Source organism: Thamnophis elegans, chromosome 12, assembly GCF_009769535.1.
Source record: "Thamnophis elegans isolate rThaEle1 chromosome 12, rThaEle1.pri, whole genome shotgun sequence".
In the NCBI taxonomy this organism is placed as follows: domain Eukaryota; kingdom Metazoa; phylum Chordata; class Lepidosauria; order Squamata; family Colubridae; genus Thamnophis; species Thamnophis elegans.
This window is the reverse complement of record NC_045552.1, coordinates 47,642,474-47,658,874: the sequence shown is the minus strand read 5'-3', so window position 1 is coordinate 47,658,874 and position 16,401 is coordinate 47,642,474. Positions and strand designations below refer to the sequence as shown.

Here is a 16,401-nt window from a genome sequence, read left to right as displayed (position 1 = left end):
GGCTCTAATTGCACATCATGTGTGTATATGAATTCCTTCCTGCCATGTATTCTTCATTCTTAAAATTCTTCCTGAACCATATGAATGTGGCCACTAGCCCTGATATTTTTCAAATAGTTATTATAGTTATGATCAATGCAATCTAAGAAGATAACCAGACATCGACATAAAAAAGCATGGGAAAGATCCAAAAAAATCTCAGAAAAACTGCTTACCTAAACGGACCAGCTGTGAGTTGGCCAATAATTTTTTTTTAACTACAGTATATCAGACCTACTGGTGTATTAGTAAAGACGGAATGGGTCTGGGTGGCTTGAATAGCTTAATAAGCAATGCATATAAGAAAGATGAGTGTGATTAGGATTAGGAATTAGATTATGAATATGATTAGGAAAATATTAGAATGTGCAGAAATGAACAGATTAACATTGGCAATGAAAGAGAAAGAACATGGATTATGCTATAAGGGAAGCATCTTATCAATGGTTAGAGAGTAAATATAAACATTAGAAGTGAAATTAGCTGTGTTAAAAATGTATTAGAGTTAATATAACTAAAAGCACTAAATAAGTTAAGAAGAGGATTGTTATAGCAGTGAAGGGGAATAATAATAGTAGAATAGATAGAATCACTGAATAGAAAAATAATGAGTATGATTGTACAATTTAATTGTTTTATTGCCCAAAATATTTGTACCCAAACGACACACTCTTAATGGACTGTTTGTACTTTGTATTAAGATAAAATAAAATAAAAATATACAAAAAAATCCCCAAAGATGGATGAAGGTCTTAGTTCTCCTGATACTCTAAGGACATCTTATGTTTCCATTGCAGAGAATACAAAATTTCTCCTACAAATTACTCTTGGTAAACCAATAAAGCAAGCTTTGATAAGCATTTTTAGACCCATCACCTTAACCATCATGATTAAAAAAGAGACAGAATGATGAATTGTTAAGGCCTATAAACACACATAGCCTGATGCCCTCCACATATGGGTGGCCACGAATCTAAGAATGTATCTTACATGGGGATAACCCTATAAGCGTCTGCTGAAGAGACTTCTCATCTATGAATGAGAATATATTTTTCAAATGTTAAAAAAGATGCCACAAGAATCGAGCCCGTTCAGACCTCTTGTTGAAGAATCTGATGTACGGAGGAGCGCAAAGACGTACAATTTAGCTCTGTTTTACCCTGTAGACGTGCTTTTTGCCCGTCACATGCTTGTGTGAGAACTTTTGCAAGATTCTTTGCAAGCAAAACAAGTAATTGGACTTCAGCCTTCAGCCAGCCAGGAAAATGTACCTTAAATTGTCCTTGCTGTCTGGATTCATAGGCCATGATGTGATTTTTCTTCATTGATAAGCTACATCTTGTCCAACTGAATAAACTAACAATAGGATTTAGCATCTAGTGTGAGCGGGGTCATTGTCAGGTGAATCCAGCCAGAGAAATTCAGCAGCCCAGACAGCATATAATTGATGATCCTTAAGTTATGACTGGTCACTTAGCAACCCTTTAAAGTTACAATGGACCCCCCCCAAATACGACATACAACCCAGTTACGATGTCTGTGCCACCCAGAGGTGATATTCAGCGGGTTCTGACCAGTTCTGAAGAACCAGTAAATACCAACTCTGACTGGCCCCCTCCCCATCTATTCTCTGCCTCCTGAGTCCCAGTTGATCGAGAGAGAAAGGGATTTTACAGTATCCTTCCCCTGCCATGCCCACCAATCCACACCCACCAAGCCACAGCCACAGAACTGGTAGTAAAAAAAATTGAATCCCACCATTGGTGAAACCTCCATCCCCCTGTGATAGCATTTGGGACTCTCAACTGCTGACACATATGTACAGCCATATACAGCATCCTATTAGTTCTGTGAACACAATTTACAGTTTTGTTGGAAACTGGTGTTTACTTAGAGTTTCCAGCAAAACCTGCCCCATAGTGAACAATTTTAGCAATAGCCATAGCACTTAGAATAATATATCACTTCATAAATGCTTTACAGCCTTTTCTAAACAGAGTCAGCCTATTGCCCTTCAACCATATGGGTCCTCATTTTACTGACCTGGGAAAAATGGAAAGCTGAGTCAACCTTGAGCCGATCATGATCGAATTCCTGCCAGCAGGCAGAGTTAGCTTGCAGTACTACATTCTAACCACTGCATCACCGCGGCTCTCTTTAATTAAAGGATTGTACACTTATGACTGCCACGTTTGCTTAACGATTGCCACAGCAAGGTCATAAAATCGGGCATGGTCCTATACTGACCCACTTTATGATTGTCACAAGCTATGACTGAAAGTATGACAACCCAACAAAGGAGAATATTTGTAGCTCAGGATTGACAAGAGTGGTCCTTGATGCGCTCTGAACTTGATTGTTTTCTTGAAGACATTTCATTACCCAACTAGGTAACATCATCAGTTGTAGAAGGGAGTGTGGTTTGTGGAATGGAGCAGAAGGAGGGCGGGAAAGGAAGAGGGTCCTGAGTGCTCTCTGAGCTTGGTTTTTTTCTTGAAGACATTTCATTACCCAACTAGGTAACATCATCAGTGCTAGAAGGGAGTGTGGTTTATGGAATGGGGGAGAAGGGAGGAGGAGGAGAAGGAAGAGGAGGAGGAGGAAGAGGGTCTTGGGTGTTCTCTAAGCTTGATTGTTTTCTTGAAGACGTTTCATTACCCAACTAGGTAACATCATCAGTTGTAGAAGGGAGTGTGGTTTGTGGAATGGAGCAGAAGGTGGGGGGGAGGAAGAGGGTCCTGAGTGCTCTCTGAGCTTGGTTTTTTTCTTGAAGACATTTCATTACCCAACTAGGTAACATCATCAGTGCTAGAAGGGAGTGTGGTTTATGGAATGTGGGAGAAGGGAGGAGGAGGAGAAGGAAGAGGAGGAGGAGGAAGAGGGTCTTGGGTGTTCTCTAAGCTTGATTGTTTTCTTGAAGACGTTTCATTACCCAACTAGGTAACATCATCAGTGCTAGAAGGGAGTGTGGTTTGTGGAATGAAGCAGAAGGTGGGGGGGGAGGAAGAGGGTCCTGAGTGCTCTCTGAGCTTGGTTTTTTTCTTGAAGACGTTTCATTACCCAACTAGGTAACCTCATCAGTGCTAGAAGGGAGTGTGGTTTGTGGAATGGAGAAGGGAGGAGGAGAAGGAAGAGGGGGAGGGTGGTTTTGGGTGTTCTCTAAGCTTGGTTGTTTTCTTGAAGACGTTTCATTACCCAATTAGGTAACATCATCAGTGCTAGAAGGGAGTGTGGTTTATGGGATGGGAGAGAAGGGAGGAGGAGGAGGAGGAAGAGGGTCTTGGGTGTTCTCTAAGCTTGATTGTTTTCTTGAAGACGTTTCATCACCCAACTAGGTAACATCATCAGTGCTAGAAAGGAGTGTGGTTTGTGGAATGCAGAAGGGAGGAGGAGAAGGAAGAGGGGAAGGGCGGTTTTGGGTGTTCTCTAAGCTTGGTTGTTTTCTTGAAGACGTTTCATTACCCAACTAGGTAACATCATCAGTTGTAGAAGGGAGTGTGGTTTGTGGAATGGAGCAGAAGGTTGGGGGGGGAGGAAGAGGGTCCTGAGTGCTCTCTGAGCTTGGTTTTTTTCTTGAAGACGTCTCATTACCCTACTAGGTAACATCATCAGTGCTAGAAGGGAGTGTGGTTTGTGGAATGTAAAAGGGAAGAGGAGAAGGAAGAGGGGGAGGAGGAGGATTTTGGGTGTTCTCTGAGCTTGGTTGTTTTCTTGAAGACGTTTCATTACCCAACTAGGTAACATCATCAGTGCTAGAAGGGAGTGTGGTTTATGGAATGGAGAAGGGAGAAGGAAGAGGAGGAGGAGGAAGAGGGTCCTGGGTGTTCTCTAAGCTTGGTTGTTTTCTTACAGACGTTTCATTCCCCAAACTACCGTTAGGCAACATCATCAATGTTGAGGATGTTACCTTTTGATAGTTTGGGCGCTGATGACGTTACCTAATTCGGGTAATGAAATGTCTGCAGAAAAACAGCCAGAGAGCACCCAGGAGCCCTCAATTACAGTCAACGGGTTTCAGCGGAGGGCAGAGAAAAAGCTACACCGAAACCAAGTGTGAGCCATACAAATGTTTATTATTAATTTAACATGGAATTCACTGGAAACGAGCAACGTTGATTCAGTTTATCGAGGCACACAAAACCGCCTGCCCAACCCTCCCAGCTCAACAGTCAAGACTGCCCCTTCAGCAAGGGCAGGCGTTCCTATTGCCCGAGGCCGGTGCCAGCTCAATTTTCTGTCCCTTCCCTTGCCTCTCCATGTCCCGATAGAGTAGAGACTTATGGGCCTTCAGCCGGCAGGCCAGACACATAAAAATAGACTCCACATTCTGACTCTCTTTCGGGTCCTTGGCGGAGGTTTCAAACAAAAGCATATTGTGGGCATCGGCAAATTTCAGGGCCATGCTGGACGGGACTTGGATTTGTTCCCGCAAGTCACACTTGTTTCCCACAAGAACTTTGGGGACGAGAGCCGGGACGGCGTGGCCGTTGCACTCCTCAATCCAGTTCTTCAAGTTGAGGAAGGAGGCCATTTTGGTGACGTCGTAGACAAAAACCACCGCGTGGACGTTGCGGTAGTAATGCTCCACCATGCTCTTCCGGAACCTCTCTTGGCCTGCTGTGTCCCACACCTGGACCTGGAAAAGAAGAGCACAACACTTGGGAAACCTACAGATATGGCGTTCCTGCCACTTCCAGTTTGAAGCCATGGATCCTTTCCTCCGTTACGGGAACCCATCGCTCTTTTAAATTTTCCCCTTGCTATGTCCCAAAGATGCTTCCCCCCCCCACCCCTCAAGAGGCCACTGGACTTCCTTTGTTTTTCTTTTTTTTTTAAATTAAATTTTTTTAATGAGTTTTACAATTATATACTTTCCCCTTCCCTCCCTCCCCCCCCCAATCCCACATCCCCTCCCCCTCCCCCAACCTCCCAGAGCAAATACAGGGTATAAACATTTAGCAACCACTTCCCCCCAACGAGGTTAGCCAAGATGTTCCCTGGGTTATCTCCATTGTGTTGGAAATGTGGAAGAAAGGATGGCACATTCTACCATATTTGGTGGTCCTGTACTGAGGCCACGAAATATTGGAAAAGGATTAAAAAATGGTTAAAAGAGGTTACTGGGGCAAACATGGAATGGAGACCCAAGAACCTTCTACTAAGCATTAAACCAGAAAACATAAGCAGTTCAATATGGCATCTGAGCCTACATATAATTGTGGCCGCAAGAATAACTTATGCACAATTTTGGAAATCCACTACCATACCATCGGAAGATGCTATAATTAAAAAGATCTATGAATGTGCAGAAATGGACAGAATGACGGGTTGGCTGAGGGACAAAGGAGAAACGGAACATTATCTTAGCTGGAACCTATGGTATATGTGGGCGACAAGGAGAACAGCAGGGACTTAAAATGGGGAAAGTTAACATGGGTATTGTAATAGATCCCTGAACTTTGCAATGAGAAGATGTGGCTTAGAGACCTAACAATGAGGAAGGAAAGAAAAAGTTGGGCTGTGAATGACTGTCACCGCAGGGGGGGGGGGGAGGGGGGGTTGTATGTTTAAAATGGTATTTGTATCTATGTTTTACGCTTAAAAAAAAAGTATAACTAATGAATGCCGATACAAAAGGCTGTATATTTACTTTATATTGTTATGTATGATTTGTCTTTCTTATGTTGTTGTATTTTTCTTTCTGTTTTTTAAAGGTAATAATGTTTAATAAAAATTATATTTAAAAAAAAAACATTTAGCAACCATACACTAAAATAAACTACATTATGATGCAGTAGTTTTGTCTATAATTAGTGACTGGATTAATTTAACAGATGATAGAATACTTAATATTGAAGGGTATGATTTGGTATATGGCTGGCATGCTTATTTGCTATACAACAAAAAGGTGGATAAGAATTTTAAAAATCATATTTTAAGGAATGCTCTACTGCAGGTTTGGAAAAAATATCAGTACAAATTAAATGATAAGATACCTATGTGGACTATTCCTAGACATGCAATAGAAAATATGAATATAGTACAAAAACAGGATGTAACTACTTATACAGCTTCTTATTGTAGAAAGAGGTGTACTACAACTGAAACCCTTGGATGTACTAAAAAAGGAAAAAGTAATTCAAACATGGTTTCAATACGGGCAGTTACAGGCTAGATGGAAAATAGATCAAAAAATTGGCTTTATGCAAGTCGAGGATAATTTACTTAAACAAATTAGAGATCAAAGTCCAATGTATATAAAGAGATTATATAATGTACTAATAGAAATTGACTCGGAAACAGAACTAGTTAAGGACTGCATGATTAAATGGGCTCAAAAAGTTGAAGAACCAATAATGCTGGATACATGGGAAAAGATGGGTGAGAAATATAAAGTTTACACAGGCCCAAAACTTGAGAGAAAATTTTTATAAGATGTTTTATAGATGGCATTTAGATCCTTAAAAAATGGCTTCTATGTATCCGAACTTACAACCTAAATGCTGGAGATGTGAGTGTATGGATGCTACATATTTTCATATATGGTGGACTTGCAAAAAGGTTAAAGCATTTTGGATTAAAATATGGTGGATTATGCAAAATGTTCTTAAAATAAGATAAAGTTTACCCCTCAGTTATTTTTGTTAGGCATAATTACTGATTGTACAGTTGTAGAGACTAATCTGATATTGCATTTAATAACTGCAGCTAGACTGTTGGTGGCACAATACTGGAAGAAGGAAGATTTGCCTACTATTCATGAATGGACATTGAAAGTAACAAACCTAGCCGAGATGACCAAAATATCTGCATATCTCAAGGACCATTCAAACGAGAGATACAAACTGGAGTGGAAAAGATGTATTGATTATACTCAAAACAAATACGGGACTAAGAAACTCCAGATAGTTTAGGATTAGAGATCAGGAATTATAAATTATCTAGAGTTAGTCCAGCAAGGAGGAGCTAGAGTTCAATGGAAATACGTTGTTCACCATCTTTTTTTTTCTTCTTAAACTGTATCTTAGATTCTTTTTGCTAAAGATTTATACCCTGTATTGGTTCTGGGAAGTCGGGGGGAGGGGGAAGGTTGGGGGGGTTGGGCGGGGAGTGGGAACTAAACACTTTTTTTTCCCAAGAATGATTAATAAAAAGATTTATAAAAAAAAATAAACTAACTAACTTTAGTATCGACCCTCGCTTGTACTTTAAGTCCCCTTTTGTAAAGCCAACTTTAGACAACTTTAGATAAGTTGTGACATTCCTTGTTCATTCATTCATAAGCTATCCGAAATTTCTTAGTCCCATATTTATTTTGAATATAATTTTGAATCTTCTCCATTCCAGCTTGTATTTCTCATCTGCATAGTTCTTGAGATATGCTGATATTTTAGCCATCTCTGTTAAATGTGTTACTTTTAACGTCCATTCTTGAATGGTAGGCAATTCTTTCTTCTTCTAATACTGCGCCACCAACAATCTTGCTGCCGTTGTTAAATTCAGAATCAATTCCTTTGTTTTTCTTTTGAAGATGTTTTGCTTCTCATCCAAAGAAGCTTCTTCAGCTCTGACTGGATGGTGAGGAATGGAAGGAGTTATATTCCTTATAGACCACTGGTCACTTTAGGCTCCACACCCATTTGTACCAATCAGGTCACCCTAAGGAGACAGATAAATCTACAAGTGGCCTCAATGGCCCTTTAAAAGGATGCAAACCACCAGCGGTCTGCAAGGAATAAAAATGCTTCCATTCCCCACCATCCAGTCAGAACTGAAGAAGCTTCTTTGGAAGAAAAGCAAAATGTCTTCAAAAGAAAAAACAACAACAAGGAAATCCAGTTGTCTCCTGAAAAAGCACCATTGGGACAACCATGACCTGGATGACTGAGAATCTCCATTGACATATCCCTTGCTATAATTTCCTTGACTGATATATATATTTTTGGTTCCATGAAACAGGGTATTTCAAAGGATTTCAACTTAGAAGTCCTAGAGAGAAACCCCAGCAATGTGGATTCCTGATGCCAGGCAGATAGTGATGTTGCTGGCCCTTGGATTTACAGATAAGTCCAGTGGTGGGATTCAGCCAGTTTACACCACCACTTCGGGAGAACCGGTTGTTAATTTTCTGAGCAGTTTGGTGAACTGGTTGTTGGAAGAAATCATCAGGGCAGAGAACCAGTTGTTAAATTATTTGAATCCCACCACTGGATAGGTCCCCGACACATGACCACAATCGAAACCAGAATTTCCATTTGCTAAGCAAGCAGGTTGTTAAGTGAGTCGCAGATAATTTTAGGACCCTCCCCCCTTTTTTTTGCCACGTTTGCTAAGCGAATCACTATGATGGTTGTTGTGGCCCATCAGGTGCCGTTGGAGCTGCCACCACACTCCGACAGCGAGGGGCCCTCTGAGTCGGCTCTGGAGGAGGTGGAGGACCCTGGACAGGGTTCCGACTCCGAGCAGGGCGCAGAGAGGCTGGTTGACCACCAGGAGGCACCTGAGCCTTGGACCAGTGGGGAGGAGACAAGGGAGAGTGAGCCGGAGGCCAGTAGTGAGTTGTTCCTGGATGCACACCATCGAAGAGCTACTAGGCGTCAGGAACAATTACGCAATTACAGGAGGTGATTGTACTTAGCTGGTGGTCATTAGGCTCCTCTCCAGACTATAAAAAGGCTACTTGTGCACACAGCCCCCTTTGCAGAAGTCAACGCAGGATTGAATGTCGGAGGACATTACTGTGGGCTTGGCAGGCTGGATTACTGCCAAGCCTTATCTGTGTTTATTGCTGCCTGAGTTTGTCTGAGTTGCTGCCAAGGTCCTTATCTGTTTGTTCTGCTTGGCTTTCAGCCACCGAGGTTTTGGTGTCTTGCTATTAAAGTACATTCCAGTTAAGCTTGTCTCGGCATTCGTTACTGGACGGAGGAGGGGGTCAAACAGATGGTTAAGTGGTCATTAAGAGGATCTGGATTTCCCATTGACTCTATTTGTAAGAAGTCAACTGGGAAGTGCTACCCATGGCAATCCTGTGAATTGGGAACTCTAAATACAGACCAGTTGCCGAGTACTTGAATGTTGATCACGTGCCCATTTGACGGGCATAAGTGCGAGGATCGACCGTACTCACTTTTCTCAGTGCTGTTATAATTTCGAATGGTCACGAAATGAATGGCTGTAACCCAAGAATTATCTACCTACTGATCAATGGTGGGTTGCCATTTTTTACTACTGGTTCGGGCATGAACCGGGAGCAACTCACCTCTACTACTTCTTGCAAGTATCATGCAAATGTTTTCCCTCCTAAAATAAATAAATAAAATAAATAAAACTAGGTGTTTTATTCTCCTAACGACCCTGCTTTGGCTGAGGGAGGCTCACCCTCACTCCAGGACCTCGACAGAGGAGTTGCACATGGAGATTTGCACACTCTGGAGACAGCATTGATCTCATCCTCATTACTCAGCACAGGATGATAGACCCCCCTGTCTGGCTCAGCAAATAGAGACTGCCTGCCACTCCCCTCATCTCCTTCCCTTCCCCAGCCAGGGCTCTTTTGCACAAGCTAGCCTTTGTATTCTGGTCTCAGAAGCTTCTTGGGGCTACAAAGCTATCTTTTGTCCCCAGAGGGTGTGTGAGATTGTACTGACACATAGAGCAAAACAGGGTGATAAAATAGTTTAGGCCGTGAGATAATTTCAGGTGAGAGGCAGGGAGAGGAGCCTCTTTGGACCATCAAACAAAGGAACAGTAAACATCCTGGAAGGGATTCAGCAGAGAGAAAATATTCAGCCTTTTGCATTTTTCTTCTTCTTGACTTCTTATATTTTTCTTAGTTTGCATTGCTCGTTTCTCTTTGCATTTTTGAGCTGCAATAAAATTATTATTTCTATTTTTTGAAAAAGACTCAGCCTTACGCCTGCTCCTTAAGGTCTGTTCCTATCTCCTGAAGATCCTTTGATCCTCTCTTTCCTTAAAAGACATTTTAAAATAATGTTGCCTCAGGGCTACAAGTGGATGGTGGATGCAGACCATCAAATACTTCTCTCTCCAAAATTCTCATTTTGCAAAAGGAATAGGAAAAAAAAAATCAAAGGCAAAGAAATATTTTTCTCTCTCTCTTTCTCTCTCTGATGGTTGGGATGGTTCTTGGATACTCAAAAGGTTAAAAGCAGCAATGCTTCATGGAGCCTCCCCCTCCTGCAGGAAAACTCTGAGGTCATCTTGCTCTCATCCACATCTGGGCAACACACAGAGAAAAAGGAACAAAACAGAAATAGAATGGGTTTCCACACATGCTAGAGTAGGCTAAGATTTCAGTTTGCAAATTCTACATATCATGGATGGACCTGGGGTGGCCCGCCAGCAGCCAGCAGAGCTGGCAGCAGATTCGGACAGTGAGGAGGTTGGGGAGGAACATGGGCCAGTTGTGGAGTCTGGGGAAGGCTCTGATGAGGGCTCTGTGTCGGAGGCAGAGAGGGGGCCAGAGCCGTATGCCAGTTATCAGCTGCCTTCAGAGTCAGACATCAGTGAGGCAGATGAACAGCTGGAGCCTGTTCCCAGTGTGCGCATGCACAGAGTTGCCACATGAAGGGAAGAGCTAAGGAACAAGGGTCAACTTGGGAGTAAGGCCACAGGTGGACAATGAATGGCCCCTCCCATAGAGAATAAAAGAGGAGCGAAAGGGGAATGGAGTTTGCAGGAGATAATTAGTTTGCTTAATTGGTTCGTGACTCCCCAAAACTCCTTGCCAAGTTTTGCAGATCTCGGCCTGGCGGCTCTCCAAGCCAGATAAGGTCTGTGACCGTAAATCCTCCTTTGAAAGATTTTGCTGGCTGTGAATGAGCAGAATTCACAGCAAATTAATAAAAGGGGTTTAGCTGGGACAAGGGGTTTGCTTCATGCTCTTGGGAAGCCTCGGTTAGAATAGGACCCTAATCTCTGCCTCAATATGATCCGTGAACCATGCCTTCTGACCAAACCAGAACACAGTGGATTTGCGTAAGTGCTTCTATAACCCAAGTTTAAAAATACACGACTACAGCTTTTGAGTGACATTTGGGTCTTATAGTACAAATAGGAATTAAAAGTGGGCGAGCAGCTAGCAAAAAGTTCCTTAATTTTTGATTTTCCATATGACAACTGAAGCGAGATAGTTAGATGTTCAGAAGTGGAAAGGTTTGACACTACCCACAATGGAGGAATGGTTGAGAGAAATGAAGGAACTTGCAGAAATGGCTATCTTTGATTAGAGAAAAGAAAATATCCACGTTTATAACTGACTGGAAACCCCATATGGACTTTTTGCATGAAACAGAAACAAAATGGATCTAATAGTTGTGTTTCCGATGTTCGGGAGAAAAAAATGGGATGATAGAAAAAGTTAGCTTTTTTGGTAATCATATAGTAAGAGATAGTTTTGTATTTGCTGCAAAGGAATTTGGATGTTTCTATTTCTTTTTATGTTTTATTTCTGCGGGTTTTTAAAAAAATTCTCTCTCTTTGTTCTCCTTATTCGTATCGGTTTCTGTTCGATTAATGTTCTCTTTTTAAAAAAAAAATAACATTTTTTTTTAAAAGTAGGAGCTACAGCTTATTGCTACTTCTGAAACAATGAAAGAATACAGAATCTGTGTTTCTTCCAGGATTCAGGGCAATTCAAAAACCCAAATCCTTCTGCAATTGTTCCAATAAAAGTATCTTTCTAACTTTTCCTATTTATCCATCTACCCACTTTTATTAGCACTAGACTTCTGATGGCTACCCAGGAAAAAACAGATAGCTTCAAAGGGGTTACAGTTTACAGATGAAAACCTCTCTAATGTGTAAAGGGAAAGAAAAAAGAAGCTTTCCTAGGCATCTCACTCTGTTTTCTTCCACGGAAAAAATAACAGAAGGATGCTCAGTGGTACCTGTGTTAAAACAGATGGATTTGTAATCTTGGTGTCCTCACATCTCCCTTTTTGCCAATATCCCCCGCCCACACTTTTTATCAGATTTTTGCCAATGGGATAAATAAAGCTCTCATCATGAGGGCATCCAAACATTACCAAACCAGTTCATCCATGCATCATCATCTGATCTGGGCAAAACAGCAATCTATGTTGAATGAAGCATGACAGCTTAAATATTGATTTCTCTCAAAGGGAATTTTGGAGATCTGTGCTCAGCTCACCCAACACTGAACAACGATACACAAACAAAGAAACAAACCTATTTTAATGTCCTCGTTCTATCCATTGTCCGCCCACTGCAGGATCAGAGATTTTCCAAATATTTCCTTCTATGATCAGGGCTTTGATGAGGGGAAGGGGCTTGTGTTGGTAAATGAAATTGTGGGTGAGGTCTTTGGACACGTATATCTCCAGAAAGGTCGACCAAGGCAAACAGGCCACGATCGATACCCCAGATTAACACCAATCACATCTGCCAACCCACATTGGACCAGCATGGCAGATTATAGTCTAATTCCTTCAACATGTCAATACAACCTCAAAAATTTTAATATACATTATAGTAGAAATCGAAGAGCCAGTTAGGTGTAGAGGTTAAGGCATCAGTCTCGAAGCTGGGAGACTGGGAGTTCTAATCCCACTTTAGGCACAAAACCAGCTGGGTGATCTTCGGCCAGTCACTTTCTCTTAGCCCTAGGAAGGAAGTAATGGCAAACCACTTTCTAAAAACCCTTACCAAGAAAACTGCAGGGATCAATCCAGTCAATTGGTCATGATGGATGAAAAAATATATACATGTATATAATATATACCGTGTTTCCCCGAAATAACTCCCAAAATAAGCGCTTGGCCTTATTTTCAGGGAGGTCTTATTATTTTTGAGGTGCAGGAAGCCCCTTAACCATGACCCACGAACCGCAGCCCACAGATCAGCTGATCCAGACAGGGCTGGAAGTTATATTTTTGGCGTACCAGCCCTTGCCAGCCCTAGCCGCCACTCAGAGAAGGGGCGCGGTAGCTAGGATTTGCGGGAGCGGCCTCCACAAGGCCGTTCCGCATGGATGGCAGGTTCATGTGGGGCGCATGGGGCATGTTCCCGCTCCCTTCCCCCCCCAGGAAGTGGCAGGGACCATCTGCGCATGTGTTTAAATATTTTAACAGACGGATTGTTTTGGGGGGAGGGCTTATTTGAGTGCATTCGCTCAAAAGCCCGATTGGGCTTATTATCCAGGGAAGTCTTATTTTTGAGGAAACAGGGTGCATTAACATTATATGCAAATATATAATGCCCATAATATGTACACACAAAACACACACACAGATTGATTGATTTTTCTCAGTGGAAAATGGCAATTTGGATCCCTTGGCAACTGGGGGTGGGTGCAACGGTTCCAAAAATATTAAACTGGAGAAGCCATTGTTATGAGGGCCAAACCTGGAAAATCAAATCTGAATGTCCTAATTAGTCACGCCATTCAGATGACTTCAGGCCAGTGGTTTTCACACTCCCCTTTCCCACTTGACAGGGCTGTGTGGAGGAAATGGCGCAGGGTGAAGAGAAGGCATCAATGATTTAAATGAAAAAAAAAAAAAAGAGACTAGAGTCAGGCATTGCATTAGCCACACATTGCATTAGAAAGATTCATTAGGGCTCGCCGAACAATTGGCGGCTTTATGCGAGATCCTGATTCTGAAAACCGGTGTGAATAGTGCTTTAAGTTGCTAGTCTCAATTCAACTCAACAGGTAAAACTTCGGGCTAGTCACTTTCCCAAGGTTGACCTACCTCACAAGGGTGTTGGGGGGGGGCGGTTAGCAGGAGAATTCCTGAAACAAAGCATCTAACTCTAAGCTAGGTACAAACACATACACCAATGAACTCAGAAACTATGTAAACAGTAAATAGTAACAGAGTCAGAAGGGACCTTGGAGGTCATCTAGTCCAACCCCCTGCTCACGCAGGAGAAATGGGATTCTAGGGATTCAAACCGTGGCCACATTCACACAGCGGGTAGCTCAAACCCCAGCCAGGGCATGGACCAAACTGTCTCCTTGCCTGACCCTTCCTGGAGAACTTCCATCCCTTTTAGAGAATGAGATCAGGAGCTCTCCACTCCTCTGTTTTGCATTCCCTGGAGATTAACCAGAGCTGGAAGGGACCTTGGAGGTCTTCTAGTCCAGCCCCTCCCCCCTCCCTGCTTCAAGGAGGAGAAGAACCTATACCATCTCAGTAACTGTCCAGTCTCTTCTTAAAAAACCTCCAGTGATGGAGTGCCCACAGTTTCTGGTGGCTGGCTGTTCCCCTGGTTCATTGTTCTCCCTCTTAGGAAGTTTCTCCTCCTCCTTCCAGGTTGATTCTCTCCTTGATCCGTTTCCATCCATTGTTTCTCCTCCTGCCTTCTTTGGTACTTTGGATAGAGAATAATTTGACCACCACCCCCTCCTCTTCTTTGGGGGCAGCAGCCCCTCCAAGAATACAGAAATACTGCAACCTAGCTGCATCCCCACGACCCCTCTCTAAACCCCAAATCCAGGGGCCGCCTTTCTGGCTTATAGGCAATCAGGGTTTATGGACTATCCAGAGATGATGTCACGGGAAGAAGGCTTCAGTAGGATGGATGGATGGATGGATGGATGGATGGATGGATGGATGGATGGAAGAGGAAGAAGAAGAAGCCACGGCTTCCCGAGCCTCAAGCCTTCCCGGACCAGCGGTGATGCTGGCTGCCGAAGGATGGAAGAAGGGAGGAGGGAGGGTCGCCAAGAAACCGGGTACCCAGCATCTCTCCTCCGCCCCCCCCCCACCCGAAGGATGCTCCCGCGGGCCCGGTCCCCGCCTTACCTTGATGTGCTCCCCGGCGATCTCCACCGCCTTCTCCCTGAAATCCACGCCGATGGTGGCTTCGGTGCTGGCGGGGAAGGTGCCGCCGCAGAAGCGGACGGTCAGGCAGGTCTTGCCCACGTTGGAGTCCCCGATGACGATGATCTTGAAGATGCGCGCCTGCACCGACTGCTCCAGCGAGGCTTCCAGCTCCATCCCGGCGGGCGGAGAGGGCGAGGGAGGACTGGAGCCGATGGGCGGGCGGGCGGGCTCAGTAGCGCCGCTGCACCGGCAGAGCCAGCTTGAGGGACGAGGGGCGGCCGAGCCTCAGCCGCCCGAGCAGCCTCGCTTCGCCGCCGGCCGGGAGTCGCCCCTGGGGCCGCTCGGCCATTGGCTGTCGGGCGCCAGCCGGCTTCCAGCGCCCAGCCCGGCGAAAGGCGGAGCTACAGCCCGCAGCTGGAGACCGACACGCTTGGCCCGGAGGGCGGCGGTCCTCTCCTCTCCTCTCTCCCCTCCGTCAGCAATCGGCTCTCGAAGGCTGGATGAGCCGTAGAAGGGAGGCAGGGCGCTGCACAAGCCCCCGCTTAATTCTCTCTCGATGGGCGGTGGGCTGGGCTGGACACCCGCCCCAAGAGTGCTTAATGCTTATAGAGTTGGAAGGGATCTTGTAAGGTCATCTAGCCCAACCCCCACCCCAAGCAGGAGGCCTCCCACCTACACCATTTCTGACAAATGGCAGTCCAGATGCTTACAGATTAACAGACTTGGAAGGGACCTTGTAAGGTCACCTAGCCCAACCCCCACCCCAAGCAGGAGACCCCCACCTACCCCATTTCTGGCAAATGGCAGTCCAGATGCTTACAGATTAACAGACTTGGAAGGGACCTTATAAGGTCATCTAGCCCAACCCCCACCCCAAGCAGGAGACCCCCACCTACACCATTTCTGGCAAATGGCAGTCCAGATGCTTACAGATTAACAGAGTTGGGAGGGACCTTGTAAGGTCATCTAGCCCAACCCCCACCCCAAGCAGGAGGCCCGCCTACACCATTTCTGGCAAATGGCAGTCCAGATGCTTGCAGATTAACAGAGTTGGAAGGACCTTGTAAGGTCATCTAGCCCAACCCCCACCCCAAGCAGGAAACTCCCACCTACACCATTTTTGACAAATGGCAGTCCAATCTCTTCTTGTGGTGGTATTGCTTAAAGAAGGGGCGTTGCTTAAAGAAGGGGAGGGGGCTGCAGCTGGTTAGAGAAGGGCCGTCCTCCACGACAGATCATGTCCTTGACTTGAGATAAGAAGATAGCTTTGGTTGTTATTTTTCCTGCCACTACACATTACACAATGAAATGCGAAAGAAGCTGTAGGCAGTCCTCGCCTTGCGACCTTGATTGAGCCCCAACATTTCTGCGTTCAGAGAGACATTTTTTTAAGGGAGTTGTTTTGCCCCATTTTACGACCTGGCTTGCCACCGTTGTGAAGCGAAGCACTGTGGTTATTGGCAAGTCAGTAACACGGTTGTTAAGTAAATCCAGCTGCCCCATTTTCTTGGCTTTTGTCGGAAAGTCATAGAAGAGGAGCGTGTGATCT

At 44.3% G+C, this 16,401-nt stretch overlaps 1 protein-coding gene across 1 annotated transcript; it reads right to left on the bottom strand.

Moving 5' to 3' along the window:
* Positions 1–4,141: 4,141 nt before the first annotated feature.
* On the bottom strand, positions 4,142–15,062 carry RAB33A (RAB33A, member RAS oncogene family). The gene is made up of 2 exons (XM_032228146.1): positions 14,832–15,062; positions 4,142–4,675 (listed from the first exon to the last, which is right to left on the bottom strand). Exons 1-2 carry the CDS (start codon positions 15,024–15,026, stop codon positions 4,223–4,225), a joined length of 648 nt encoding a protein of 215 aa, XP_032084037.1. The 5' UTR covers positions 15,027–15,062; the 3' UTR covers positions 4,142–4,222.
* Between the last annotated feature and the right edge of the window lie 1,339 nt (positions 15,063–16,401).